The sequence below is a fragment of the Monosiga brevicollis genome, genomic scaffold, assembly GCF_000002865.3.
Source record: "Monosiga brevicollis MX1 MONBRscaffold_2 genomic scaffold, whole genome shotgun sequence".
NCBI classification, from domain to species: domain Eukaryota; class Choanoflagellata; order Craspedida; family Salpingoecidae; genus Monosiga; species Monosiga brevicollis.
This window is the reverse complement of record NW_001865039.1, coordinates 2,448,816-2,473,788: the sequence shown is the minus strand read 5'-3', so window position 1 is coordinate 2,473,788 and position 24,973 is coordinate 2,448,816. Positions and strand designations below refer to the sequence as shown.

Sequence of the window (24,973 nt, the reverse complement as noted above, 5' to 3'; positions counted from 1 at the left end):
GGCCCCCCCCCCCCCCCCCCCCACCCTTCTTTGTGTGCATGTGTCCCCCCCCCCACCTTCTTTGTGTGAATGTGCGGCCGTCTTTATGATCTGCCCGAACGCGACGCACGGACCCCGGGCTCATGCGTGCAATCTGATTTCGGCGCACCTCTGTTGAATGCACGCAGCGGTAGATCGAGGTCACATTTACGATCGCATCCAGGCAGTTGGAGACGGATTTGTTCTCATCAACGGGCAACTTATATCTTATAAGGGCAATTTGAACCACAGCCGCGGCACAAGCCCATCGAGTTCAGGCATTCGTGCTTTGCCCCGGCAAAGTCGAACCTTGGATCCTGCCGTTTTGCAACGAACAGATTCGACGTTTGATGCTGATGCTTCCAGTACCATGACCAGTGCAGTTGACCTGGGCAGCGAAGATCCATTCGCTACCATGGACACGGACGAGGAAGGCATTTATAGCAACCGTGCTGGAATGCGCGTGCGATCTGTGACACCCCTGATGCTTCAGCCAACGCCCCCGACCCCGGCCATGGAATACGTGGTGTCCAAGACCTCAAGCAAAGCCTCGTCTACTGCCGCGAGCCCAGGTCCGGGCAACGAGCTTCGCAAGACCAAGGACAAAGACAAGGACACAGACAAGAATAAGGACAGAGTCAAGGCCCTTGATAAGAGCAGAAGCAAAGACAAGGAGACGGAGGCGGGTGCAGTGTCAGAGAAGGAAAAAAGCTCGGGCAGCAAGTCCAAAATGAAGACCTTCAAGAGCAAAACTCTTCGTGGTCGCAGTGGCCGAGAAAAGCACGCTCGCAGTAAGAAGCTCGCCGAGGACACTGAAGGCCACCACCGGCGTCAATCCATTACTCGAGCTGGGTTCCGTGCCTCTACGAGCGAGCGAGCGCGTGCAGCACAGGAGGCTGCAGAAGATGATGTACTAGGGAATCCAGCGCGCAGTCGATCACAGATTGATTTTTTGGCCTACTCGGACACAGCAAGCTTGGCCAACACATCAAGTTACTACGATTCTAGTTCGTTGCGCTCTCACCCGTCCGACTTTCGATCCGCTGCCGTCGCACACTCTTCCAGTTTCAAGTGGCATCGGGAGACCAATCAGGACTCGGACGAGGAGGAATTTTACTCCATTTTCAGTGGTCAGCCTCAGCGCCACGTGGCCTCACGCTTGCTCTCACGACGAGGGAGTCCCAGTGCCGAGGATTTCTCCATGCAAGCGCTTGATTCACTGCTGCGCTCGACGGGGACAGATGTAGACGAGCCCAACCCTAGCGAACGGCGCCCTGCAGTCCCTGCACGGGCACCCGTGCGTGACGCAGGCATGCGTTCAAAATCCGCCCCTAGTTCGCGACCCATATCCACGATGAGCACTGCGAGTGCAGGTGCTTTGGGTGCTGCAGCGTGGGCCTCCTCACAGGAATTAAGGGCAGATCAGCATGAAGGCGAGCTCTCCGCTTCAGCGAGCGCCGTCCCGGCTCAAGTTGAGACCGAGGCTAGGCCTGGTAATCAGGCTGAAACGTTGGCTTTGGACAACGCTTCGGCCGAAGCAGCCCCTGGTGACTTGAACGCTGATGCATCGTTGCATCAAACCTCCGTGCTCGACATGCTGGACGACATTGATGATGCTGCCACCGATTTTCTGGCCGAAGAGGAGCTCTTTGATGTCATGGAAGATCCGGCTGGTGATACGTCCACCCACTCGATTCAGGAGCAGGGAGGTCCTCCGAGCGCGGCGGAGACCACGGTTGACCTGGGCCATGACATTGACCCAGAGACGGGCAGCTCGCAATTCGGTGCATCAAGGCCAGCCTCGATGCGCCAGCCAAGTCCCCCACCGACTGCCACGCCTTCGGCCAGCCAACCGCCAACCCTGCCGAACAATCGTCATAGTTGGGCCGCTGAGTTTATCTTGCAGCAACTTGGCTGGAAGCAAGATTAGCTTGTATTAGCAGTGCGTTTCGGAGGGTGACCCCCACCCCCTTATTGTTATTTTCACAATGTCATGTTCACGTGCACAGCTACGAAAGACTACTTCATGTCAGTGAATCAACAAAGTTGGATAATTGTTAACCGGTAAATTTGGTTCTGGGCTCGATTTTCATGTGGAGTCTGGGTGTCGGTCAAACATGTTCAGGTAAACACGCCGAGGGGGCATTGAAAACAAGCCAGGTTGATTGTGAGGGCAATCAAATTATTCAGGAAAGACGTGAAACCAAAGGTCCTCTGGCAGGTCATTGGATGTTCACAGAGCAAGTGGCGTAGGGGGGCGTCGAATCGTTCAGTCATGGTCGTCGGCACACAGTTTTTGTATTTCTTCCGGATCAGTTTGTGTGATGTGATTATTGAGCAAAGTGAGTGAAATAACATCACCTCACAATTGCGGGAGAGATTGAGAGCGAGGTGTACCCTGAGGGTTTCGTGAGTAGGCTTTAAGTCAGGAACACACGCAACATGCCACCACGGCCATCTGGGCTGGCGTCTTCAAACTCGTAGCCATACGATTGCAGCCACTTGCGGACGGCTGGCAATAAGCGGGCATTCTATGATTGAGTCATCGGAAAGCAGCACGTGAGGGAACAGTTACAAAGCCAGCAGAAGAGTATTGGCGAGAACAGCAGAAAGGGCAAGCTTGGCGGTCCAATATACAGACGTGTTTGCGTGTTGACAGATGCTTGTGATTGCTGTGGTGCCCAGTGCCCGTGATGATAAAGACCTCTGTCAAGTTGGACTCTGTGGTCTTGTCGAGGAAGATGTCTAGAAGCAGGGGTAATGAACAAAGGAGGCACGTCAGATTCAGCTGGCTCCGTGACATTTGATTGAGTGGATCGCGTATGCCGTACGTACCAAAGTAAATTTCAGCTTCACGGATGTGAAGACCATGTAGATCCAGTACATTGTGATCCTTGAGCTTGTGGTTGCGCTTTGAGAACATCTCCTTGGCCGCGCGTTCATGCGCTTCTTTCATCAACTAACGTGTTGATTTGGGTTTAAACAAATAACAAAAAGCAAGCGTGAGAACAGAGAGCGACAGGCATTGAAAAAAAGCAAAATATAAAAAAAACAAAAAACAAGGCTCCAAAAGAGCGTGAAAGATGACCAGCCCGCGAAAAATAGCTCAATAGGATGGCACGGCCATGAATACGATGCAGCAATCGTACCCTGTCTTCTTCCCGTCCGCGTCGGGAGAGGTCGGTGGCAGCACGCTTGTCACCGCGCAAGAAAGCCTGAGACAACCGTGAAATCAAAAACCGTTGAGTTTGACTCGGGTGGAGCATAGTGGGCCTGGAGGAGAAGACCAGTTGCGAAACTGCGCAAACCTGAGTGGCTTGCTGCAAAAGTTTATTTCGAGCCACAGCATGCTCAATCGCTTCTGCGCGCAATTGTTCGTACTCCTTGCCGAGCTATTCGTGAGGGCGGCAAGATCAACAAATACTGGTCAGGCAAAGCCGAGTCTCGGTTGTGAGCACGAGGCGTGGGTGCGTACGCTTCGTCCGGTCTCGACCCAATCAATCTGGGGAAGGGGTCCTCGCTTGCGTTGCGAAAGTCCAGCCTTGGAGGCAGGTGTCGCACCAGTCTCCCCCTCCACCACCCTAATTGGCAGAACAACAAATATAGGTTAGGATTGTAGAGGATCGGTGTCGTGATGGTGTACCCACGGAAAGCGCACGCCTTGCCAAAAAACCGAGCTGTGACGCATCAACAACGGAAAGAGAGGAAGAGAGAGAGAGAGAAGGCGAGAGAGAGAGAGAGACAGAAAGGGGAAAGAGCGCTGCCATAAGCATACTTGGGAGCAGTTTGAAAGCGTTGCTGAAGCTGCTCACGGGTCAAAGCCGTATTGTAGCCCGTTGATGCAAATACCTGACGTCACATTTACAGTGGGATAACATTAAAGAAGATGGGGGGGGGGAGGTGCATAAAGTTAGGCTCAAGTTGCGAAATGGGGGTTTGATCTGTCTGTGGTTGGCTCGCATGCAAAACATCGCTCCGGGCCAGACCTCCATAATATCATCCTTCCAGATTGTTGGGAACTGTTGTTGAAGATGAGTAAAGCCAATCTGCTTGGCACCATCCCAGACGAGCTCGTTGGAGCCGGCTGGCTCCCAGCCAGTCACCACGTGTCCATGGCCAGCCTCGCCGTCATCGTGCAGGGAGGGGAATGCTTGCTGGTGCTCGAGTGTGCCGTACTGAACGTCAGGCGAATCGTCTTCGCGTCCGAGGACAGCTTCAACGGTCGCGCGACCGCCGGTGAGCACCGAGCGGAGCCAACTCATGTAGTTGCTCAAGGTTTCATTGGTGCGGTCGTGAAAAAAGGTGCAGGCATCACCGGCTACACACCAACCGCGTTGGAAATACTTGCAGGGCACCTCGGCTGGATCGTGTGAGTACCAGCAGTCAGCGCGACGGCATGACCCTTGCTGGAAGAATTTGCAAAGGGTGCGCCGTGCGGTGCGGCTGGGGTCCTTGCTATCAGCAGGGGCATCGTCTTCTTTGCCCAGCAGAGTGCGAAAGGCCAGGAGAAGCTTGTCCTCCTCTAGTTGACTGAGGCCGTTGAGATCACTGTCTTCTTGAGTGATGAGCAAGTCGAGAAGTTGCTCAATCAAGGGATCAAGGCCTATGCCTTGCTCTTCGGCTAGCATGTTGTAGTACTGATCCTGGTCGCCGGTCGCTTGAGCAAGAGCAAAGGCCATGTCATCATAGCCATCCAGGCCACCGCTATGAGGGTAGCCGCTTGACATGTTTGCTGCGTCGGCGGGTGTGGCATAGAATTCTTGGGCGCCTCGCGGGTCAAACTCAGCGCTTTCTTGCGGGTTGAAGGGTCCAGCAAGATGGCCATGGCCGGCCATGCCAGCGGCAAGAGGTGGGAACCCCATAGGGTCCAGGGAGGGGCTTGCCATTCCATCGTAACCGGATGTCATGGATTGGTAATCATTGCCCCCAGCAAAACCGTGATCACTGGGGTGGCCATTGCCTTCTTCTTGACGGGCTTGCTGGTAGGCAAGGAGATCAAAGCCGTTTGGAACGCCAACTTGAGCGTTCGTGCGGGATGACCGTAGGCCGGGCGGGGCATATCCCGCACCATCCTCAGGAAAAGGGTGGAGCGACCCATTTGAACCAAGCAAGGAGCCGAGTTCGTTTGGGCCGGAGAAAGGGGCTGGCTCGGCCTCATTCATGGTCACTTGGCTATCCAAAGGGCTTAGTGAAAACTGGCCAAGCATGGGTACATGCTCCATCATGCGTGGTGAGGAGAGAGGCGAAGGACCCGAGGGCATGAAGGTGGGCGCGTCAATGTTGAGCTAAAGCAATATTGGGATGCACGAGAGGCAAAGACAGTCGGGGGTTGATGGTGAGCACCGGTTGATGGGTCAAAAGAGGGCAAAAAGGAAGGCCAGAGAAACACGCGAGAGCCACTTGAAACAGGGACGAGCTCGGCCAAGATTGCATGATCAGGTCTTGAAGGTGTAGGCGGCAAGGTAGCACGGGGAAGACATACTTGAGAAGCAGCCGTATTCACTTGTCCAAGGCTGCTTGTTCGGAGCGAGCCACTAGAGGCGGGGCTGGTGGCCAAACGATAGCGCTGCTGAGCTTCGACAGCGGCGTCAAAGCTAGATTTGGCACCCGCTTCATCTGGTGGGGTATTGGTCAGCGGAGAATGGGCGGCCGAGATGGATGACCCACGGGAGCGCACGGGCTGCAGGTTGCCCTGTTGGAGGAGTTGTGGGTCGTTGTCCCAGGCGCGCAATTTGCGCTGTGAGAAGATGGCTGCCGTGGCATCACGAGCAGCTGTCTCAAAGTCGGACGGGCGATGGTCCTCCAGCACGTCGGCCAAAGCTTCTTGAACAGCCTTTTGATAAGGTTTGGGCGAGTGTGTGAGCGTGGTGTTTGGCCAAGATCGAGGGGGACATGGGATGCAGCAGGAAAGGATGGCGCACAGTCAGTGAGATGGCAAGCGGTATTGGTGAGCATGGCGTATTGGGGGAGAGGGGGGACAGGGGCGTACCTCTTGGCAGTGTTGCTCATCATTGGCGTGGTCCTCGATGAGCTGAACAATATAGGGGGCAAAGACGTCGTCGTCAGGCACGCCAGCGTCGGCGAGCAGCTTGCATAGCCAGTTGGGGGCAACAATGCTTGTGGTCATGTTGTCCCATAGTGCGGCAGCTTGGCGCTGCACAAGGTGGGTGGGGGAATCGCTTCCTTGCAAGAAGAGCCAGGCGACGTAGGGGTATGCCAGCGAGATCAAAACGCTTGAGCTCCACTTTAGGCTGTGGGACGGTTGTCGAGGCGCTGTGGGTGGGAAGGGAGGATCCGCCGACTTGTCGATCTGAGCTTAAGAGCGGTTCAGCCGGCCGAGTCCAGAGCTGTCCCGCGTCATAAATCACGGGGCAAGTAGCAGGACCTAGGCGACGAAATTGTGATTCATTGCAAACCAACGTGCTCCAGTGAGAAGGGGGGCCCTTGTACAACGATGACTACGCTGCCAAAGTCTGCACACGCAGCGAGCCGAGTGGAACGATGCTGGATAGCACGACTCGAGGTTGGCAACAAAACCTACCGCCGGCCGGAGATCAAGTCGAAAAAAAGATCCCACTGCAACGTCCAGCACGTCAGCAATGGTATCAAGGCCACGCACCGACCATACAAGCATCAGCCAGCCCAGCAAGCCAAACGGCAGCGCCACACACACACACACACACACTCGGATAAGACGAGCAAGACACAAAAACACGATGAGTGAGAAAAGAAGCAGAGAGAGAAGAGAGAAAAAAAGAGAGAGAGAGAAGAAATGAGAGATATGGAGAGAGAAATGAATGAAGTGAGAGAGAGAAAAAGAGAGAAGAGACATAGAGAGAGAGAGAAAGAGAGAAAGAGAGAGAAGAGACAGAGCAGAAAGAGACAGAAAGAGAGAGAGAGAGAGAGAGCAGAAAGAGACAGAAAGAGAGAGAGAGAGAGAGAGCAGAAAGAGACAGAAAGAGAGAGAGCAGAGAGAACCGAGAGAGGGAGTTGAGAGCATAATGGGGAGGCATGAGCAAGATGTGTGCTTCAAACACACAAGAAAGAGAGACATCAACAAAAAAAAAATCAGATAGAAAAAGTTTTCGAGCAAGTCGCAGTGTACTTGTCCGCTGAACGCGGGGTCATATGTATGGGTCACTCAAAGGCCGGCGAGCCAATTGGTCGAGGAGCATTCGCCGTACATGGCCCTGGTGTGTGTTTGAGCTGCACCGGCGATCCATCCATCATGGAGGCTGGACAGACAGGGAGGGGCTTTGAGATGTTGTTATGGCGGTTTTCATGGGCACCACCAGCCAATGAAGTACACAAGTGTGACTCAACGGTATACTATGTCTTAAATGTAATTTACATCACGCTTTGGGTACATATCGGCAAACACACGTAACGCCGGTGTGTGTAGAAATTTGGTGCTCTCACTACATTCGTTGGCTGTGACAAGCCACCGAGCAGGGTGTGCGTGCGTGCGGCCAAGTCTACCAGGTGTCGCTTGGTAGGTCGGCGCGTCGTGGGTAGCTAGTTTGTGTACCATGCGCCTGGACAGATAGGGCGGCGACGCGAGTGGCTCGCTTGAGGTGGGTGGCCATGTCGGCCGCTGGCTCTTGCGCCATGCTGCAGGCCAGCGTGCCTATAAAACAGTCACCCGCCCCGGAGGTGTCGATGGCCTCCACGGTCATGGCCGGCTCTTGTACACACGTGTCCTTTGTCATGTACAGGCACCCCTGGGAGCCCAGCGTCAACAAAACCCCTTCCGCACCCGTGTTCAGAAGATGCTGTGATGCTTGCTTGGCTTCCTGTGCATACAGAATCGCCAGGCAAGAATCAGTGGCAAAGTCAGTGTCAGTGTGTGCGTGCGAGTGCGTGCAGAGCGAGCCAAAAATTAATGCGAGACAGCGTTCTAGTATCCTGTGGCACCTAGTATACTGCGGCGTCCAAGTGTTCGGCGCCATCACACCCACCTCAAGCGTGTTGACTTCCATGCCCGTTGCTAAAGTCGTTTCGGTCTCATTGAGACAAACAATGGAGGGCAAGACAATGCAATCCGTGCTGGGACGCTCAATGCCCGGTGCAATGTTGAAAATGCTGCCAAAGTACAAAACACCACAGCTTCATCAGGTCTCGCTATGCACGCCAGTGCATGGCTGCTTAGCCCCTTGGCGCGCCTTCTCCCACACCTGCGCTTCCCCCCCAATACCTTGTCACGCCAGCCTCGCGTGCAATCCGCAACGCCGCCAGCGAAGACTCGAGAGGAATCTCGTTCTGGACCAGCAAGACCTATGATCAAGATGTGGGACGAAGGTGTTGACGTCCACGAATCAAAGCTAGTGAGACTTGGCAGCCGGCCGACCACGCCAAGGCGCTGTCGACACCAAGCGCGACCTCGCTCCTTCGAGCGTGTGCAGCGTGGTTTCACCTTGGCTGACTGGATGAGGGCCCGCGCATCGTCCACCATGGCAGGCGTTAGTTCATTGTTGGCACCAGGTACAATGATGATGCTATTTTGGCCTGCAGCATCATGTGACCAGCCGGCCAGAGGATGAGACCTGAGCCAGTGCGCCAGTGCGCCATGGCGCGACCGCCAATCTAGTCTGCTGATTCGTCTCACCTTTGCTGTCCACCATGATCGGGGCCACCCCGGTCGAGGCCGTCTCGGAGACGGAGACAAATTGTACGTCCACGCCCTGACGCTGGTAGTTCTCGATTGTCTCCTTGCCAAAGACATCACTGCCCACCCGGGACACCATAGCCGTTTGGGCGCCCAGTTTGGCGCTCATGACGCACTGGTTGGCCCCCTTCCCACCAAAACCCTGCTTAAAGTCGGTTCCATGCAGGGTCTCACCGGGACGAGGCATACGATCCATATATGCAATCAAGTCTGTGTTGGACGAGCCCACTACCACCACCTCTGCCTTTGCCTCTGCCATCGTGTCAGTCTTGTGCCAAAGAGAAGCTAAAATTTAAAAAAAAAATGGCAAGAGAGAGAGAGAGAAATTGAATTGGTTTGAGAGAGAGAGAGAGAGAGAGAGAGAGAGAGAGAGAAGAGAGAGAGAGAGAGAGAGACAGAGAGAGAGAGAGAGACAGAGAGAGAGATATGAGAGAGAGAGAGAGAGAGAGAGAGAGAGAGAGAGAGAGAGAGAGAGAGAGAGAAGAGACAAGGGAGAGCGCGCAGATGTCAGATTTTCCATTTGAATTTGGAATTTGATGGGATCGGAGGGGCGGGGAGCGGGAGGGAGAGAGGGTGTGTGTGATCGAGGCGATGGCGGGTCTGGTTGGGATCGGGCAGCGGGCCCAGAACGCTGGGCAGGCGATGTTGACGCTTGGTTTTGTGTTGGTCTCTTGCTTGACTTTGGCTAGTACAACGGCTGGATTAGCAGCAGCAGCCCCTTGTCCCAGCTCTGACGGACGCATCGTGACCCTCAACCTCACGTACATGATGGATGAGGGATATGAGCCTCATAATTACTACGAATCCATCCAGCTCCTAGCAGCGCTCCAAGGCATCGTCAACCGTGATACACCCAACCTCTTTGCCTTTCTCAATGCCGCCGATGCGGACTGGATGCCCGTGCTGTCACAGGAGGTGCGTGCTCTCACGTCAGAGTCGCGACGACCATCGAGCAAACCGAGAATCGGCCGTTCTCCCCACGCCGATCTGGCGGCCCAGCATCCTTCTCACCCGTGTAATTGCAAATTTTGTGCGTGCGTGTGTTTGAAAAAACAGTGGCTTGCAGCTTGCGAGTTTGTCGCACTGGACTCGATTGCAAGCGCGGTGGCTCATTTTAACGCTTCCATATCTGGTCTCATTGTCTACGACGCAGCGGTGGGCCCCGCCGACACTGCTCACGCCTTCTCCTGAGATGCACTCGTGCACTCATTAAAGACCAAGTGCTTGTAGGTGCCTGCAACCAGCTTGGCCGCCGCAACGCTGGCTGGCCAATTGGATGCCCTGCCCGTGGCAAACGGTAGCTCTGCCACGATGCGATGGCTTGCCACTCTGCGATCTGCGCTGCCCGTCCTCGTAGACATGACCAATCAGTTTTCCGCTTCGGGCCCCCTTCGCAGTGCTAAAGCCGAGGTGCGCGCTTCGTCCCCATGCACACAATGAGCGATCGTTGATGACTCACCCCCTCCCCTTGTCGGCTCGCCCACAAACCTCCATAATAGGTGTATGACTGGTTGGCCGGTTATATTCGTAACATCTCGGCCTCCCCACAACTCAATGCCGCCGTTCATGGCTACATGATTGACTATTACTGGACTCAGGTGGGCGGGCAGAAGAGATTGCTGCCTTTTGCTGGTCACCCCTCACCCTCCTCGAGCTGACATCCACGGGTCAAGACAGCAAGATTCTAGAATATTTGGATCTTGTACACTCATTTTTAATCCCACACACCATTGTGGGGGCCGATGTGAGACAAGTCGCACAGCTTGATGGGGGCTCATGCGGGTTATTGCCCTGGTAGGTGAGCACCAAAGCACCGCGTAGTGGGAACACCATCCCCAATCAGGATTGGGTTATTGCTCAGCGAGGCCTCTTTTGGGATCTTGACATCTGGGCCGATGAGGCCCCCAATGACGATCCCAATCAGCCCCTGGGCACGGATCATGCCATGCTCACCGAAATTCTCAATGCTTCAAACACTCGCCTGAATACGGCTCACATGATTCATGTGGTCGGCTTTGTGCCCTGGGCATTCAAGTACGTGGACAACAAGCACGGCGGTGTGCCTACCGAATGGGAGCTGGCTCAATACTTGTCGCAGTGGAATGCCTTTGTGGATGCCGATGCGTGTTGCATCGAGTCCATGAGTAATGCGGCCTTCTATCGGCATTACCCCCTGCCACGTCGCATGGCCCAGCGGCCGCCGCCCAGCCTTGCCGAAGCCGTCAGTGCGGGTTATGTCGTCCAGCAGGCAGAGACCTTCCAGGTTGTGCCGCGATTCTACATTAGCTTTTACGTGGGCGACTACGACTCGGCAGCGTGGCTCTACACTCAGGTCAAATCCAAGTGGGATCATCCTGGTCGTGGGCAGGTGCCGCTCGGGTGGGCATTCGATCCAGAACTTCAGCTTCGCTTCCCCGTGGCCTTTGACTACGTGTACAAGAGCCTCACACCCAACGATCGCATCATCACTGGCGACTCGGGCGCCGGCTACGCCAACCCCACCGGTCTCATTAGCCCCCGCCCGCTGTCCGGCTTACCAGACGGCTCATGTGTGTGGCAGCAGCATAACCAGGCCTTCTATCAGTCGCTCGATGAACGCTTCACAGGCTTTTTGCTTCAGGGCGATGAGGGGCAGTTGAGCCCAGCTGCCGAAGATATGTACAAGGCGTTCTCGCCAGAGGGGGCCGTGGCTGAATTTGGAGATGCCACTGGCGTAAGTGGCAATCACCTCAATGAGCGCCTGCCTGTCTTGGTACAGCGTGACATCCCGACGGACTCGGCGGCCGATGCCGTCGATGCTATTCTCTCCATGTACAACGCTTCCGACCCTGGGCCGCAGTACTTTGTTTTTCGTGCCGTGCTGCAGACGCCCGACTTTTACGTTGGCATTATGCAAGAGCTAGCTCGGCGCAACTCGTCAACCGTCGCCGTGGACCCTCTCATGTTGGGCCGCTTGGCCCGTCTATCACTGGGTCAAATTCTCGACGCATACCTGTACGCAGTCAGCGACTCAGTGGCCACGACATACGCGACCAGCGAGCCCATTGCCTTCAACGTGACCTTTCGCAACGATGGATGGGCAGCCCTCCCGGCCGGTTACGCCGTGTGTGCCAATTTGACGGCCGTCCCGGTTCCAGGTGATTGTGCACCCCAGCCCATTTGGGCGCAAGACTGCCAAAGCCTGCCTGCCAACCTGGCGCCAGGCAGCAGCGTGGCTTTTGACTTTCATCTCGCACAAACAGCTGCGGCGATGAATGCAACTCAGGCCATGCTTGACTTTGGCGCTCATGATGACAACCGCATGCACGTGCAGCTGATTGTACGCCTGGAGCAGTGATGTTTTGGTTGAGTGCTGCGGGTGTCGGGCGACCAGCCAAGGCATAGCCATCATATCTCTAAGGTCGTCGTGTTTGATGATGTTGGTTAAATTGCTCCCCCATGCTGAAGAATAGACGAAAAAGTTTGGCTACGCTTCTGGTCGTTGTATCTGGTGCCAGGTCACCGGTTGGCTGCGCCTGGCGGCCTGGAGAAACCATGGCGCAACTGTTTCGGCATTCCTCTACAACACAATGCCCACATCAGCAGTCAGAGAGCAAACAACAGGGAGCGATGGAAAGGCAGAAGGTACAAACACGGACTGCAAGAACAAGCAGAAAAGCAGTGACCATGATGACAAAAGCAGAGCGACCAACCTGGGCATGCATGGGGGGCGTCACTGTTACGGCTTCCTGGCCACATTGTGCATAAGCAATCTACTCACATGGACAGGACCGATATATACCAAGAACATCAAAGATTGGCGGTGGGCTCGCATTCACACTCGCACGGCTTGGCAAAGCGTTCTCGACTGTTGATCTCCACACGAGCGCACCTGCCAAGCTGTCCAGACATGTGCACCAGCTGCGGGCACCGTGGCTCCAGGCAACCGACCTTGCAGCCGCTTGGGGGCACGAAGATAGCCCCCCAAAAGTCGATGAGCCATGAACAAACGCCAAGCACAATGCATGTCATATGAGCACACTCACCATGACCTGGCAGGTCCGGCGATGGTTGTTGCGTTCACGCGAAGGAGCCACGACCACGGTGTCTGGCAGCGTGCCAGGAACAGCATCTGCAGCTCGGATGATCGCGTGGCAGGCTTGACGGCATTTGCGCACGCTGCATGAGGGCATTGTTCCGTGAATTGTTAGGGCCATCACAATATGTGGACATGAGAACATAGGGCGGCCAGAAGCTAGCAAAAAGGCCAGCCGGGGTGGCAAGCGGGGGGTCGGTGGATCCTACCGAGCACGATAGCTCACTTTGAGCACATCGTTGGCGTAGGGGTGCTTCTGCCGCGCGCTTAGTTCAGCATCAGACAAGGAAGTACCTAGAGGAGAAAAACACGGGAATGAGCCGCATGACGTTGAATGCTGGCATCGTTTGCCTTGTGCAAGCCAAGCCAAGCTTGGTTGGTTGCTTACCGTCCTCTGAGGCAGAGGCATCACCCAAAGCCCAGTCCTCGTTGCCATTGCAAGCCAAAATCATCGTCGAAGTGGATCTTGATCTCACTCGGACGGGCGACGTCAGCCGAGCGTCACTGCTCCGGCCAACCTGCCGATTCGAGTCTGGGTGCTCTGTCTCTGAGGAGCTCACAGCGTGCGTCGCAACGGCACTGCCCCGTGCCATAGCCACGAGCTGTGCCGTGCGCAGGTCCCGCAAAACGCGATTGATAATGTTCTCGGATAAGGCCGGGCCGGCATCTGCCGACGCAAGGTCCGTCGTGGCTCGAGGAGGCAATGTGCTAGATGCGTGACTATGGTCTTGACTTTGTTCACGACGGCGTCGGCGTCGGCGTCGTCGCTGCTGATGCATTGTGCATTCGGATGGGTGTAAAGGGGCATGGCGATCATGTTGTTGATTTTGGCGTTGACGACGAGGTCGTGCCGTGACCCCGGCACGGGCATTGGCCACGCTGCTCATCTCTGACGCAGGTGACTCGAGGTGCATTGACCCAGGGCTGGTGTCAGGGGTGTGGGTGTTGAGGTGCAGCGGGGGGCTGTTTGAATCGGGATCTGGGTTGGCGCCAGGACTATCTTCCGATGGACCGCCCAAGCCAACAGCAGCTAGCCGTGCTGAGCCAGGACTTTGGTTCTCTTCTTCTTCAAGACGCATGACCTGGCGGGGGCTCGGCAAGAGGGCATGTGTGGCAGCCGAATAGAAAACGACGCCTTCCACATATTCTGCATCATAGTGGTGCGCATCTGCATTTGGTACTTCTGGCATGGCTGCGGTGGTATTGGCGGGTCGCAGCATAGTCGCTCACGGGTCGGTGTGCGACTCGATATGCGCCAGAAGAGTGACGGCGGCGTTGATGGCTGGGTGGATATGGCGAGGGAGGTTGGAATGGCAAAATGCGCGATGAACCGGTACTCTTGATAGCCAGATGCCCCTGTCGATGTAGGGGTTTGCGCACTGGTTGTGGCTGGCCTGCTTGCCACCACCTCGACCGCTCGTCACCTCACCAAGCTCATCAAGCTCATCAACCCCGTTGCTCGACAAATCAGATCAAAACCGAGCTCACTTGACTGGAGCGTGCACGCATGCAACTACGAGCCATTAGTGCTGACATTTCGAGGCAAATAGTCACAACTGGTAGCATGTCAGACAAAAAGAAGGCTATGACTGGCGCGGGGTTTTTGTTGGTTGTATGATACAAAATATTGACTGAGTTTTTGTTCGGTGTTGCCGAGTCGTCCAACAGCGCACCTCTCGTCGCCGGCTGACTGACTGTGACTAACTGATTTGACTTTTCCGCTCGACCGCCGTCTTGAAACCGCACGTCGCAGGGCCGATCAGGTTGGTGCGCTCCTAACCTGCACGCCAAAGTTTGGAGGCGGCGGGAATGCTCGGTGGTTTGCGGGGTGGGGGGGGGGAAGGGGTTCTTGAAGGGATCTGGGGGGTTGCTGTCTGGGCTGGTTATGGCAATCGTGTCGGGTGCAGTGGCACGCAGTGCTCCAGTGGCCCTTTTGGCATCGTGGTTGGAATGGGTGATGCATTGTCGAGCCATTGGCGGGTTCTGCTTCTGTGAAGCAGAGGCCCACCGCTTCTTGAGCCGCCTCATGGCTCGATGTTTGAATGAATGACAGGTGTTCTATCGCCGTTTGCTGAAAGACCGGTCGCCATGGCGCACCGCGATAAGAAGGACGAAGAGGATGGTGAGCCTTGATGTCTTGATACGATTTCTTGCCAGCGCAGCTCTTTTTTTCAAGTTTCTCACCACCAATCCATTGCTCCGGCTGGTGATTGGGATCCTTCTCTTTCTTCAGGCTTGGTCAATCCCTTTCTCGGCCTCGAGAAGAGCACCGTGCTTCAGGAGGCCCGCGCTTTCAATGAGATGCCCATTCGAGTGTCCAAGTGCCTGATGATTCTCACCAAGCTACTCTTCTTGATCCATCAGGTATCTTGCATCTGCCTTCCTGGTCATTGGCGACTCGAATGGTTTTTGAGCCAATCTTTAGAGCAGAGCGCCCGCGCCCTCCACCAATCGCGTGCAGGCAGGAAGCAGCCCAGCGCCCGACCTCACAGTACGCCTGGGTTCATTTCCTTTTCCCTTGCAGGGCGATACACTGGGCACGCGTGAGGCCACGGAAACCTTCTTCTCCATGACCAAGCTGTTCCAGTGCCCTGATGTGCGGCTGCGCCGCATGGTCTACTTGACTATCAAGGCCATGTCCACCATTTCTGAGGACGTCATCATGGTCACCAGCAGTCTGATGAAGGACATGACGGCCCGCGACGATACGTACCGTGGTGCCGCTATCCGTGCCCTCTGCACCATCACGGATGTACGTGCCCCTCGCAGACTTTTGAAACAATCTTAGCAGCTCGGTCCCAGATCTCGAGGCCTCACGTGGCTGAGTACCTGGTCATTTTTTTTCCATGTTTCTCACGGTTTGTCATGTGCATGGCGCATCCTGTGGACAGAACACAACCCTTCAAAGCCTTGAGCGTTTCCTGAAGCAGGCTATTGTGGACCGCAACCCATCAGTGTCCAGTGGAGCGCTCGTTTCCTCCCTTCACCTGCTTAACAAGGGCCACGACGTGGTCAAGCGTTGGGTCAACGAAGTGCAGCAAGCGGCCAGCAACAACTCTGCTATGTCCCAGTATCACGCACTGGGTCTGCTCTACCATATCAAGGCCAAAGATCGTCTGGCCGTGCAAAAGCTTGTGGCCACGCAGATCAAAAAGCATCTCTCGTCGCCCTTTGCTACCTGTCAGTTGATTCGCTATTCCCTCAAGGTGATTGAGGCAGATCCGGATGCAAACCACGATGACCTGCATGACTTTCTCGAGTCATGCCTGCGTAACAAGAGCGAGATGGTGGTGTATGAGGCAGCTCGCGCCATTGTGAATCTGAAGAACGTGACTGCTCGCCAGCTGGCACCGGCTGTGTCAGTCCTGCAGCTCTTCCTCAGCTCGCCCCGCCCAGTCCTGCGCTTCGCCGCCGTGCGCTCCCTGAACAAGGTTTCCATCAGCCATCCCAACGCGGTCAAGACCTGTGTCTTGGACATGGAAAACCTCATTACCGACTCAAACCGCTCAGTTGCCACTTTGGCCATCACTACGCTGCTCAAGGTAATCCCTCTCTGTCTCTTTTTTTCTCTCTCAATCTATCGTTCATCTGGACACCTTCTTCCTGAGTCGGGGTCATGGTGTTGTGTCGCTCTGCTATGCTGCCGCTGACTCTGTGATTGATTGTTCTTGCTCGGTGGTTGCTCATTCGTTCGGCTGCACTATGTTTGGACACTGCGACCCCCTGTGCTGACCTAGATCGGCAACGAGGCAAGCGTTGATCGTCTCATGAAGCAAATCACCTCTTTCATGAACGAGATTAGCGACGAGTTTAAGATTGTCGTGGTTGAGGCCATTCGCTCCCTCTGTCTCAAGTACCCGCAAAAGTATCCCGTCATGATGAGCTTCCTTGCTGGTGCTCTGCGCGACGAGGGCGGCTATGATTATAAAAAGGCCATTGTTGCGGCCATCAGTGGCATTATCGAGCACATTCCCGAGGCCAAGGAGGCCGGTCTGGCTCAGCTCTGCGAGTACATTGAGGACTGCGAACACTCTGCCCTCTTGACAACCATCTTGCACATGCTGGGCGAGCGTGGCCCTTCGACGCCGTCGCCTTCCAAGTACATCCGCTTCATCTATAACCGACTCATCCTTGAGAGCTCGATCGTTCGCGCGGCGGCCGTCGATGCTCTGTCCAAGTTTGGCTCTCACTGCGAGTCTCTTCGCCCCTCTATCATTGTGCTCTTGCGACGGTATGTACGGCGTCTTCATCAAACTTGAAGAAGGGTTGCTGGGCCAGGCCCAAGTCCATGTAAACTCTGTCGATGGCTGTGTTCGAGGCAGGCAGGGGGCGAGGTGCTTCCAATCATCATCTTGATTATCCTCTCTGAGAAAAACATGAAAGAACTCAAAGCCCGTGGTTGACAGTCGTCTATGAGCCAGTCATTGCAAACAGATTGCACCGTTTCCGTTCACCTCTTCATCCTGATCCGCCCTCTTCATAGCTGCCTCATGGACACGGACGATGAAGTGCGCGATCGCGTGACCTTGGCTTTGACGTTGCTCGAGGGCAACGAGGGCGCCGCTTTCATGAACCGTACGTTGCAGAGACTGGGCCGCCCCGAGGCTGCAGTGCACTGTGAGGCTGTGATGTACACAGATGTGATTTTCACCATGCCTTGCTCTGCCCTTCATGTACAGAACTGCCGTTGTCGCTCTCCTCCCTGGAGCGTGCACTCAAGGAATACGTGGCCGAGCCGCGTGATCAGCCCTTTGACATTAATGCCGTTCCTGTCGAGGTGGACACCACGGAGAAATCAGCCCTTGATGACATGTTTGACCCCGTTGAACGTGAGTGGCCTGGCCCTTTTGAGCAAGATAATTGGTTGTCGTCCGCTTGCTTTCTGAACTGGCTCACTCATCATGACCAAAACTTTTGCTTTCGTTTAGCCGAGCTTGCTGCTTCTACCAACAGCAACGCACAGGAGCAGCGGGCAGAGAACGAGGCGCGTTTGGCCGCAGTGCCGGAGCTTGCGCAGCTCAACCTCGGCCCACTCTTCAAGTCGTCGCCTCCCACCCAACTTACAGAGGCCGAGACCGAATATGTGGTCAAGGCGTACAAACACGTTTACCAGTCGCACGTGGTATTCGAGTTCAACATTACCAATACGCTCAATGATCAGATCTTGGAGCAATGCACCGTAATTATGGAGGGTGGCGAACAAGAGATTGACGAGGATGATGTGGTAATTGTGCCGGCGCCCAAGGTGATGTACGACAAGCCCGCGAGTGCATACGTTGCCTTCCCCTTGGATGCTAGCATTGCATCTCAGACCTTTGAGACAACGCTGGACTTTGTGGTCAAGGATTGTGATCCCGAGACCGGCGAGGAGGATCCCGAGGGCTACCCCGACAAGTATGAGCTGGAGGAGATTGAGCTCGGCTTTGCCGACTACGTGTCACCTGTCACTCGTCCCAATTTCGCCCAGGCCTGGCAGGCTCTTGAAGACAAGGGCGGCGAGTCAGAGGACGTTTTTGAGCTCACTAGCATGACAAACCTGCAAGAGGCCGTGGATCAGGTGCTCAAGCTCCTGGGTCTCAGCGCGTGCGAGCGCTCCTCAACCGTCAAGGAGGGCAAGAACCGTCACGAACTCTTTATGGCTGGCATGTATGTGGGCGGTCAGGAGGTTTTGGCACGGGCGCGCCTGGCCTTTGATGAGCATGTCTCCATGAATCTTTGCGTGCGTGCTCCCTCGGAGGAGCTGTCCCAGCTGGTGCTCTCGTGCATTGAGTAAGGCGGGCCCTTGCCTGCGTGCGCGCACAAGCGCGTCTTCCTTTTGTTCTTGCGTTTAGATGGATCCACTGTGTGAAGAGCTGCACCGAGCGCGCCCAGTTCAGATTTGCATCATCCTCTCTTTAGGATCCGTTCTTGTTCCCTGTGGCCACTGGGCTTGATGTGGCTGAGAAATCGAATTTCATCTTTCATAGCATGTGCCAACGTTGATCGGAGCATTCTTTCCCCGGGTGCTGAAACAGTCGGTGTTTCACAAGTCGATCAATTTCAACATTGCACAAATAGACAGGGTGGAGTGCCTTTGCTTGCAAGGCCGCTGTCCGTTGCGTTGAGTTGGCGTCCACGAGCCACATGCGCTCAGCGGCAAGAGCGATTCAAGCGAAAAGATGCGTACAGAGTCACCTCTATTCCAACAAATTGTTTCGATGGCACACCATGACGAGGGTGGGCTCTGGGTTGTGCACAAGCCGGCCTTGCACTTCAAGCACTACTCAGATGAATCATCTGGGCCGTGTCAAAGATCATGGTTCGCAGCCTAATTGACAGAGAGCAAGTATGTTGCATGAATAGTGGCGGAAGCACCCAGGTGCGCGCTATGCACGGGATCAAGGGAGCTCGTGCTGCTTGAACAGCACCCCATCTGCGCAGGTGCGCAAGTGCTTACTGATCAACCGGCAATGCCTCAATCTCAGCTTCGAAAGTAAAAGGCTCCTCAGCCTCGGGCTCATCAAGAGGATCGTGGTATTCTTCAAAATAATCGTGTTCGAGGGCGTCGGCGGCGGTGATGCGCTTGCTGGGGTTGAACTCCAGCAGCTGACCAAGCAGTGAGATGGCCGCTTCCGAGGCATCTGGGTACAACTCGGAATAGGGGACCGGATCACGCTGAGGTAGGCTGGCCACGTAGCGCCGGGACTTTTCATTGGGAATGGCGCGCAAGTCCTCGCTTGAGGGGGACCCGACAATCTCAAGGATGCGATTGAGCTGATCGACATAGTTTTTGCTAGCAGATGACCAATACGCAAGCGAACCAGCGCCCATGGTTGCGTGAGAAGAAGGCCGAAAGGGTTCATTCACAACGGCTGGCTGTTCAGACTACAACAGTCTGGGTTTGCAAGAAAAGCGGAAGCAGATGCAACCCTGTACGAACCCAGGGAAGAGGGGGCGATTATTCAGCATTTCAGCAAAAATACAGCCGACCGACCACATGTCGAGGGCCCGCGTGTAGGCCTTGGCAGAAACCATGACCTGGGATCCAGCGGCATAATGAGAGGCAGGCGTGGCATTTGGGGCGATGCCAGGAAGGGCCAATGTCAAGGCGGTTGCATCGTTATCAAACAGACCTCTGGCGCACGGTACCAGCGCGTAGCGACATACTCTGTGGTCATGCAAAGTGCCAGCATTGGTTAGTGGAGGCCAGCGTCAATGGGGTGGCGCGTCAGAATGGGGTGGCAAGTTGAGGTGCTTACCCGTGAGCATGCCACTGTAGTCAATGTGGTCATCCATAACGCGGGCTAGGCCAAAGTCGCAAAGCTACAGACACATTGCCAGCGCGATCAGACGGCTGACCCTGGGTGGTTTTAAAAAAAAGTCAGACTGAGGAGGGCGAGTTGGCGCCAAGACGCAAGGTGTGAGCGGTAGAACCTTAAGATCACAATTGGTCAGATTGATGAGGAGGTTGGCCGGCTTCAGGTCTCGATGCAGCACATTGGCGGAATGCATGTATTTGACGGCCAGCATGATCTGATACATGAAGAAGCATCTGCCAGAAAGGGGCGACCACATCAGAACGCGTCACGAGCAGGATCCCTCCCAGGCAAAGGCAAACATGGCTCAATTGTTGGAAGCAGGTCGCTGGCAATGCGCAAGTCACATGCACGCATGGTACACCGTCTGCACATGCCAGTCGCCAAGGGTGAATAAAGACGCACGTGTGGGTTGCCGACAGCTTTTCACCGCGTTGGCGAAGGGACTTGAGCAAGCGGTGCAGATCTGTTTCCATGAGATCAAGGACCAAGTAGACCTGGGAGGGTGCGTCCAGGAGAGCACCATTAATTTTAGCCCCCCAAAACAGAACAGGACGGGTGCTTAGCCTCGTCTCGGCAAGCACAGCTGCTTTGACGAACGGATGCCTCGCATGTGTACCTCATTCATGTCCTCGAGGGTGGGTGGGACGAGCATGTTGCGAAGGCAAATGATGTTTTCATGTCGCAGCTTGGCCAAAATCTTGATCTCGCGCAGCGTGCGCTGGCAAAAGGTTGGATGCGTCAAAGGGCTCACCTATTTTCATGCCGTCGACATGAGGAGAATGCGCGTGCTGACCTCGCAAGCAGTCAGGGTGCAAGAGAGCTGGAAATTGAAAATCATTACCTTCTTGATGGCCACACGCAAATTCGTTGTGGTGTCCAAGGCAGCCACAACCATGCCATAGGCACCTAGGATTTGAACCATGGTCAAGATTGAGAACCATTCAGTGTGTGTGTGTGTGTGTGTGTGTGTGTGTGTGTGTGTGTGTGTGTGTGTGTGGCCGATGAACGTGGGCTGCTGGTAGCGTGGGCCAATGTGCAAGGTGCGGCCGGCGATGCTCACGGGCTCCATGGTGCCGCATGTGCGTTTGCCCAAAGGGGGGGGGGGGGGGGGGGGCCTGCTGGATCACGGTGACAGCAAACGCGGCAGATCCGATCAATCACTGCGACCACAGACCCAAGAGGCAACAGCCCGAGGGGACGGGTACGAGTGCACCTTTTTCTTGGTTCGAAGACGCTCAAGGGCACTCGTTGACAGACCTCCCTGGTCAAGGAAAACTGTGACGACAGAAAGAGAGAGAAAGGGAGAGGAGGGAGGAGGGTGGAGGGAGGAGGGAGGGAGAGCGCTGCCGTCTGACTCGGCGGTCGGTTCAAGTGGTACAAGCAAAATAACAAAAGAACGCCCCCGATCTCTGCAGAGACTGGGGAACTCGAGTTTGGAAAAGTATTTTATTTCTGTTGATCTCTCGATTTTTTTTTCTTTTTTGCTGTTTGATGATGAAAGCATGTGATCTGGTTTCGGCTACTTGGCGTTGTAGAGCTTGACGCCTTTGCGCGTAAACAGGCGTGCATGCTGGAGTAGCATTTGCTCCACAGTTTGGTACTTGGTTGAAAGTGGTCTGTCGATCGAGGAGGACAGCAAAGATATCAGGAGAACATCGTGCACAGAGCGAGGGGAAAGAAAAAAAGAACCCAGGAGGGAAGAAAGGAAAGGTATGCGCGTGTGTGCGCGCGTGTGTGTGTGTGTGTGGATCCCTTGAATCAAAGAAATTGAGCGATCGGTGAGGTGTACGAACGTGAGATAGGGGCGAATTTCAGCGTCTGTCCAAATGGGTTGTTGGCGAAACAAGGCTTGGAAACGAGCTTTGACTTGCTGGGGCAGCTCGGATTCTGCATGACAGGTACGACCCAATGGCATCAAGGTGTGCATAAATCACGCGCCATCGACAGCCAAGATGCTGTTCGGAGGGCACAGGGGAGGAAGAAGACGCTCATCAGGGAAGGCTCCTGTTCAAACATACCTGGAAAGTATGTAATAATGCGGTTGTCCTCGTCTCCAGTTGTGACGGCCCGCTCGGAGACGAGCGCCAAGCCCTACACAAATGCGCACATGCACACGCGCATGCGCCGCATTCGGTCAGCACTTGACCAGTTCAGAATGGGGATACTCAGCACCGCACTGGTGCCATGAACAAGCGAGGTTTGCGTTGTGCCGCGCACCCCAAGCATGGATACATCCACGGGACATTCATCCCCAGCCAGGTTTTGCCAAGTATTGAGGAAGGATGAGAGTTGCCAGTCCTATGACCGCCCCGAACACAAGGTGCAGATCAAATTGCGAAAAGCTGCAGGCTGACCTCGATCGTGGACGCAACTGAGAAGAACAAACAGGCCTTACCGGGTTGTCGGTCGCGACGAAAATTTCAATGGCACGGGTGCGACAGACTTTGATTGGATCCACTTTGAAAAGACCATCACCTGTGCTCGAGCCGCGGAAGGTTGAGAAAGCGCGCAAGGATACGTTTGGCCACTTTGGGCGCAGCGGGGGCCTTACCGAGATCTTCGCCATGAGCATGAAGGACACCGCGCACGGCAAAGTGAGGAACGTCAAACTCGACAAGCTTGCCGGCTACCACATTCAAAGGTAGCTGTGTCAACTCCAAATCCTTTGTTTAAAAGTAACCAGGGACAAACGCATACAGATGAGCAGTGCATTGACAAGAGACCCGACAACAAGGGGGGGGGGCATGTAAGGCAGGTTGCAGTCAATAGACTGACCTCGGCTGCGGCAGTCGTGAGGATGTGGTCCAACACCTCGCGGGCATAAGAAGGTTCGAGGAGGAATGCACGTCCTATGCATGGTGACATAGGGCGGCGTGAGGTGGTGGCGTGTGCGTGGTCAGTTCAGCGCGAGCAGGTCCACACGCACCATCGTGCTCAACAACGTCATGAAGTCGGAGAAGCTGATCAATTTCTGTTGCACTGGCGAGTAGACTTTGGCGAAGCGCCGCACTTGATATCTAGAGAAGCCATTCAAGAGAGCAGTCGTCCAGTTGGGCATCAGGCCCAAGATCAATCGTGAAGAAACAAGCCCCTCCTCCCTCATCTACAGGTACATACCCCAATGGATGCAAGGTCTGCTGTGGGGCCGGTATAGGGTTGAGGACGTAGCAATCGCATGAGCTGCTCCGAACTGGGGGCAGTGCGGTGAAGCTACAATTGCCAAATGTGCGGAAATCAACAAGCAATTTGCCGGGCTGCATCTGAGAGTTGTGGCGAGGCAGAGCACCAAAGCCATCGGGCGACACGTGTCCATGCCATTGGTACGGCGCTTGTCCGTCATGCGAAACACGCACGACATGAAGCTTACTTCAAAATAGCTAGACACGTTGCCACGAATGTGACGAGGCTCATCAGAGAAGACGAGGGGGTCCTTCGTTCCCTGGTTGGCAGTAAAAGAAAGGGGGAGATCAGCTGCAAGAGAAGCCATCTGGCTGGGTCGAAGCCAAGAGCACTGTCAGGCTTGTGGCATGACGGTCGGCGGTACCTCTTCGGGCTGTACAAAATAGTGAGCATCCGTGACGTCGGCGATTTTGATCGTGTAGGTGGCATCGGTGCTGCACAAGACGGCGCCTGCGTTCTCGGTCCCAGCCTTGATCTCCAGCCTAAGAAAGACCACGGGTTGTCAAGGCAGCAAGCATTGCAAGCAGGATCAGTCCAAGGGGGCAAAGCCAAGCGCAAAAAGGCCTGAGCTGGTTTGGTCGGATCCCCGTCCGAGCTGTACGTACGGGGCACCCGCGTCAATCTGTTGGGCCAGATGGTCATCGAGCTGCCAGAGGGAGATGTCATTGGCGCCAAAGGTCTCGCCAAACACCAAGGGCGTGACCAGGCGCGACGGAGCGGCCGCTGGAGCCTCAGCCATCGCACGTGGTCTCACTCAAGAAAAAGTAGCGCTGCAAAAAGGACCACCACAAATACGACAAATCAAAGCCCGCCCGTTCCAACTCTTCTTCCCACACCACCCGGTCACACGCTGCTGCGCCAGCGCCAGTCGCGTTTTTTTTTTCTTTTGTAACGGTCGAGAAGATGAAGCAAAATTGCTGACAACAAGTGAGAAATAAAGAGCAAAGACACAAGGGAGAAGAGAGAGAGAGAGAGAAATAAAGCGCTACATGTACACGACGAAACAGCGTCAAGCTGAATTAAGAGAGAGAGAGAGAGAGAGAGAGAGAGAAATGAGAGAGAGAGACAGAGTATTTTACAAGTTCAAGGTCTCCAGCTGCGCGGGGCGGAAGCTCTGGATGGTGTGCACTTGGTTTGGTGTTGCGGGTGTTCTGATTGACGGTTATCGGGGTCTGTTGTTCGAGACAGCTAGACGAGGTGGCTGAACCGGATTGGCTAACATGAGCAGCGCCACGGCCGTTGCCTCGTTTGAGGTGGAGGCCAGTTACTGGCTGGGCTATCTGCGCGGAGGCTGGGCTCGTCGTTGCTTGGTCGTTGATCGAATGTACCTGCACGTGAAGGAGTCCTTTGCCACACTGGCGGATGAAGAGCTGCTTCTTCTGGGTCAGCTCACTCACGTACAGACCTACAACAAGGAAGAGCGCTTTGGTGCCTCCTTTTCAAGTCCCGCGGGCAGCCACTACATTTTGTTTGATGATCAGGCCACGCAGCTTCGCTGGCTCGTCATCCTCCGAGGTTTGTAGCCAGTCGCTTGTTCCAAAGGACCTTCCTTGCCGCTTGTTCATGCCATCTGTTTTCTTTTGCACCGTTTGATTAACAGGTGGATTGCCGCCAGCAAATGCCGAGAGTACCCCTGTGGACCGCCTGCCCAGCTATCGCTCGGCAACCACAAATACAAAGGCTACATAGCCCGTCGTCCTAATGACTTATGTGAAACCTCATTGTATACATCTGATG

The 24,973-nt window shown here is 55.1% G+C and overlaps 9 protein-coding genes across 9 annotated transcripts in view; 4 read left to right on the top strand and 5 right to left on the bottom strand.

Annotated features, from left to right (window-relative positions):
- Nucleotides 1-1,948, top strand: part of MONBRDRAFT_5267 (uncharacterized protein) — a gene marked incomplete at both ends in the record, with an annotated part of 7,847 nt that extends 5,899 nt beyond the window's left edge. The window contains one exon of the mRNA XM_001742748.1: nt 168-1,948. Within this exon, the coding sequence (XP_001742800.1) occupies nt 168-1,948 (1,781 nt within the window). The remainder of the gene's footprint in view (nt 1-167) is intronic.
- Nucleotides 1,949-3,833: 1,885 nt separating this feature from the next.
- On the bottom strand, nt 3,834-6,145 carry MONBRDRAFT_35641 (uncharacterized protein; the record flags this gene model as incomplete). Its single annotated transcript, XM_001742302.1, has 3 exons — nt 3,834-5,303; nt 5,501-5,851; nt 6,008-6,145. 3 exons carry the CDS (start codon nt 6,143-6,145, stop codon nt 3,834-3,836), a joined length of 1,959 nt encoding a protein of 652 aa, XP_001742354.1.
- Nucleotides 6,146-7,493: 1,348 nt separating this feature from the next.
- Nucleotides 7,494-8,942, bottom strand: MONBRDRAFT_14123 (uncharacterized protein; the record flags this gene model as incomplete). The annotated part of the gene is made up of 5 exons (XM_001742301.1): nt 7,494-7,811; nt 7,977-8,100; nt 8,213-8,292; nt 8,432-8,523; nt 8,624-8,942. The coding sequence occupies 5 exons, from the start codon at nt 8,940-8,942 to the stop codon at nt 7,494-7,496; spliced, it is 933 nt and encodes a 310-aa protein (XP_001742353.1).
- A 332-nt stretch (nt 8,943-9,274) lies between these two features.
- On the top strand, nt 9,275-12,020 carry MONBRDRAFT_5264 (uncharacterized protein; the record flags this gene model as incomplete). Its single annotated transcript, XM_001742747.1, has 3 exons — nt 9,275-9,598; nt 10,183-10,281; nt 10,482-12,020. The coding sequence occupies 3 exons, from the start codon at nt 9,275-9,277 to the stop codon at nt 12,018-12,020; spliced, it is 1,962 nt and encodes a 653-aa protein (XP_001742799.1).
- Nucleotides 12,021-13,314: 1,294 nt separating this feature from the next.
- On the bottom strand, nt 13,315-13,629 carry MONBRDRAFT_5263 (uncharacterized protein; the record flags this gene model as incomplete). Its single annotated transcript, XM_001742300.1, has 1 exon — nt 13,315-13,629. The coding sequence occupies one exon, from the start codon at nt 13,627-13,629 to the stop codon at nt 13,315-13,317; it is 315 nt and encodes a 104-aa protein (XP_001742352.1).
- Nucleotides 13,630-14,409: 780 nt separating this feature from the next.
- On the top strand, nt 14,410-18,531 carry MONBRDRAFT_17262 (uncharacterized protein; the record flags this gene model as incomplete). Its single annotated transcript, XM_001742746.1, has 9 exons — nt 14,410-14,521; nt 14,812-14,880; nt 14,992-15,122; nt 15,283-15,510; nt 15,650-16,300; nt 16,496-16,989; nt 17,242-17,333; nt 17,438-17,580; nt 17,722-18,531. The coding sequence occupies exons 2-9, from the start codon at nt 14,847-14,849 to the stop codon at nt 18,529-18,531; spliced, it is 2,583 nt and encodes an 860-aa protein (XP_001742798.1). The 5' UTR covers nt 14,410-14,521; nt 14,812-14,846.
- Nucleotides 18,532-18,781: 250 nt separating this feature from the next.
- Nucleotides 18,782-20,963, bottom strand: MONBRDRAFT_19272 (uncharacterized protein). The gene is made up of 9 exons (XM_001742299.1): nt 20,898-20,963; nt 20,673-20,807; nt 20,474-20,550; nt 20,172-20,289; nt 19,997-20,060; nt 19,871-19,905; nt 19,678-19,775; nt 19,195-19,530; nt 18,782-19,065 (listed from the first exon to the last, which is right to left on the bottom strand). Exons 1-9 carry the CDS (start codon nt 20,949-20,951, stop codon nt 19,011-19,013), a joined length of 972 nt encoding a protein of 323 aa, XP_001742351.1. The 5' UTR covers nt 20,952-20,963; the 3' UTR covers nt 18,782-19,010.
- A 612-nt stretch (nt 20,964-21,575) lies between these two features.
- Nucleotides 21,576-23,975, bottom strand: MONBRDRAFT_22386 (uncharacterized protein; the record flags this gene model as incomplete). The annotated part of the gene is made up of 12 exons (XM_001742298.1): nt 21,576-21,672; nt 21,850-21,943; nt 22,075-22,147; nt 22,274-22,354; nt 22,452-22,531; nt 22,608-22,719; nt 22,832-22,905; nt 22,983-23,073; nt 23,174-23,266; nt 23,424-23,495; nt 23,601-23,718; nt 23,842-23,975. The coding sequence occupies 12 exons, from the start codon at nt 23,973-23,975 to the stop codon at nt 21,576-21,578; spliced, it is 1,119 nt and encodes a 372-aa protein (XP_001742350.1).
- Nucleotides 23,976-24,456: 481 nt separating this feature from the next.
- MONBRDRAFT_5259 (uncharacterized protein) lies at nt 24,457-24,925 on the top strand (the record flags this gene model as incomplete). The annotated part of the gene is made up of 2 exons (XM_001742745.1): nt 24,457-24,751; nt 24,837-24,925. The coding sequence occupies 2 exons, from the start codon at nt 24,457-24,459 to the stop codon at nt 24,923-24,925; spliced, it is 384 nt and encodes a 127-aa protein (XP_001742797.1).
- Nucleotides 24,926-24,973: the final 48 nt, after the last annotated feature.

Coding starts and splice junctions, on each gene's coding strand:
- MONBRDRAFT_19272 (XM_001742299.1), bottom strand. CDS start 20,951: ATGGTTGTGGCTGCCTTGGACACCACAACGAATTTGCGTGTGGCCATC. Junction 20,808..20,897: donor TGCGTGTGGCCATCAAGAAG/GTAATGATTTTC, acceptor GCATGAAAATAG/GTGAGCCCTTTGACGCATCC. Junction 19,906..19,996: donor CTACAGTGGCATGCTCACGG/GTAAGCACCTCA, acceptor GCATGACCACAG/AGTATGTCGCTACGCGCTGG.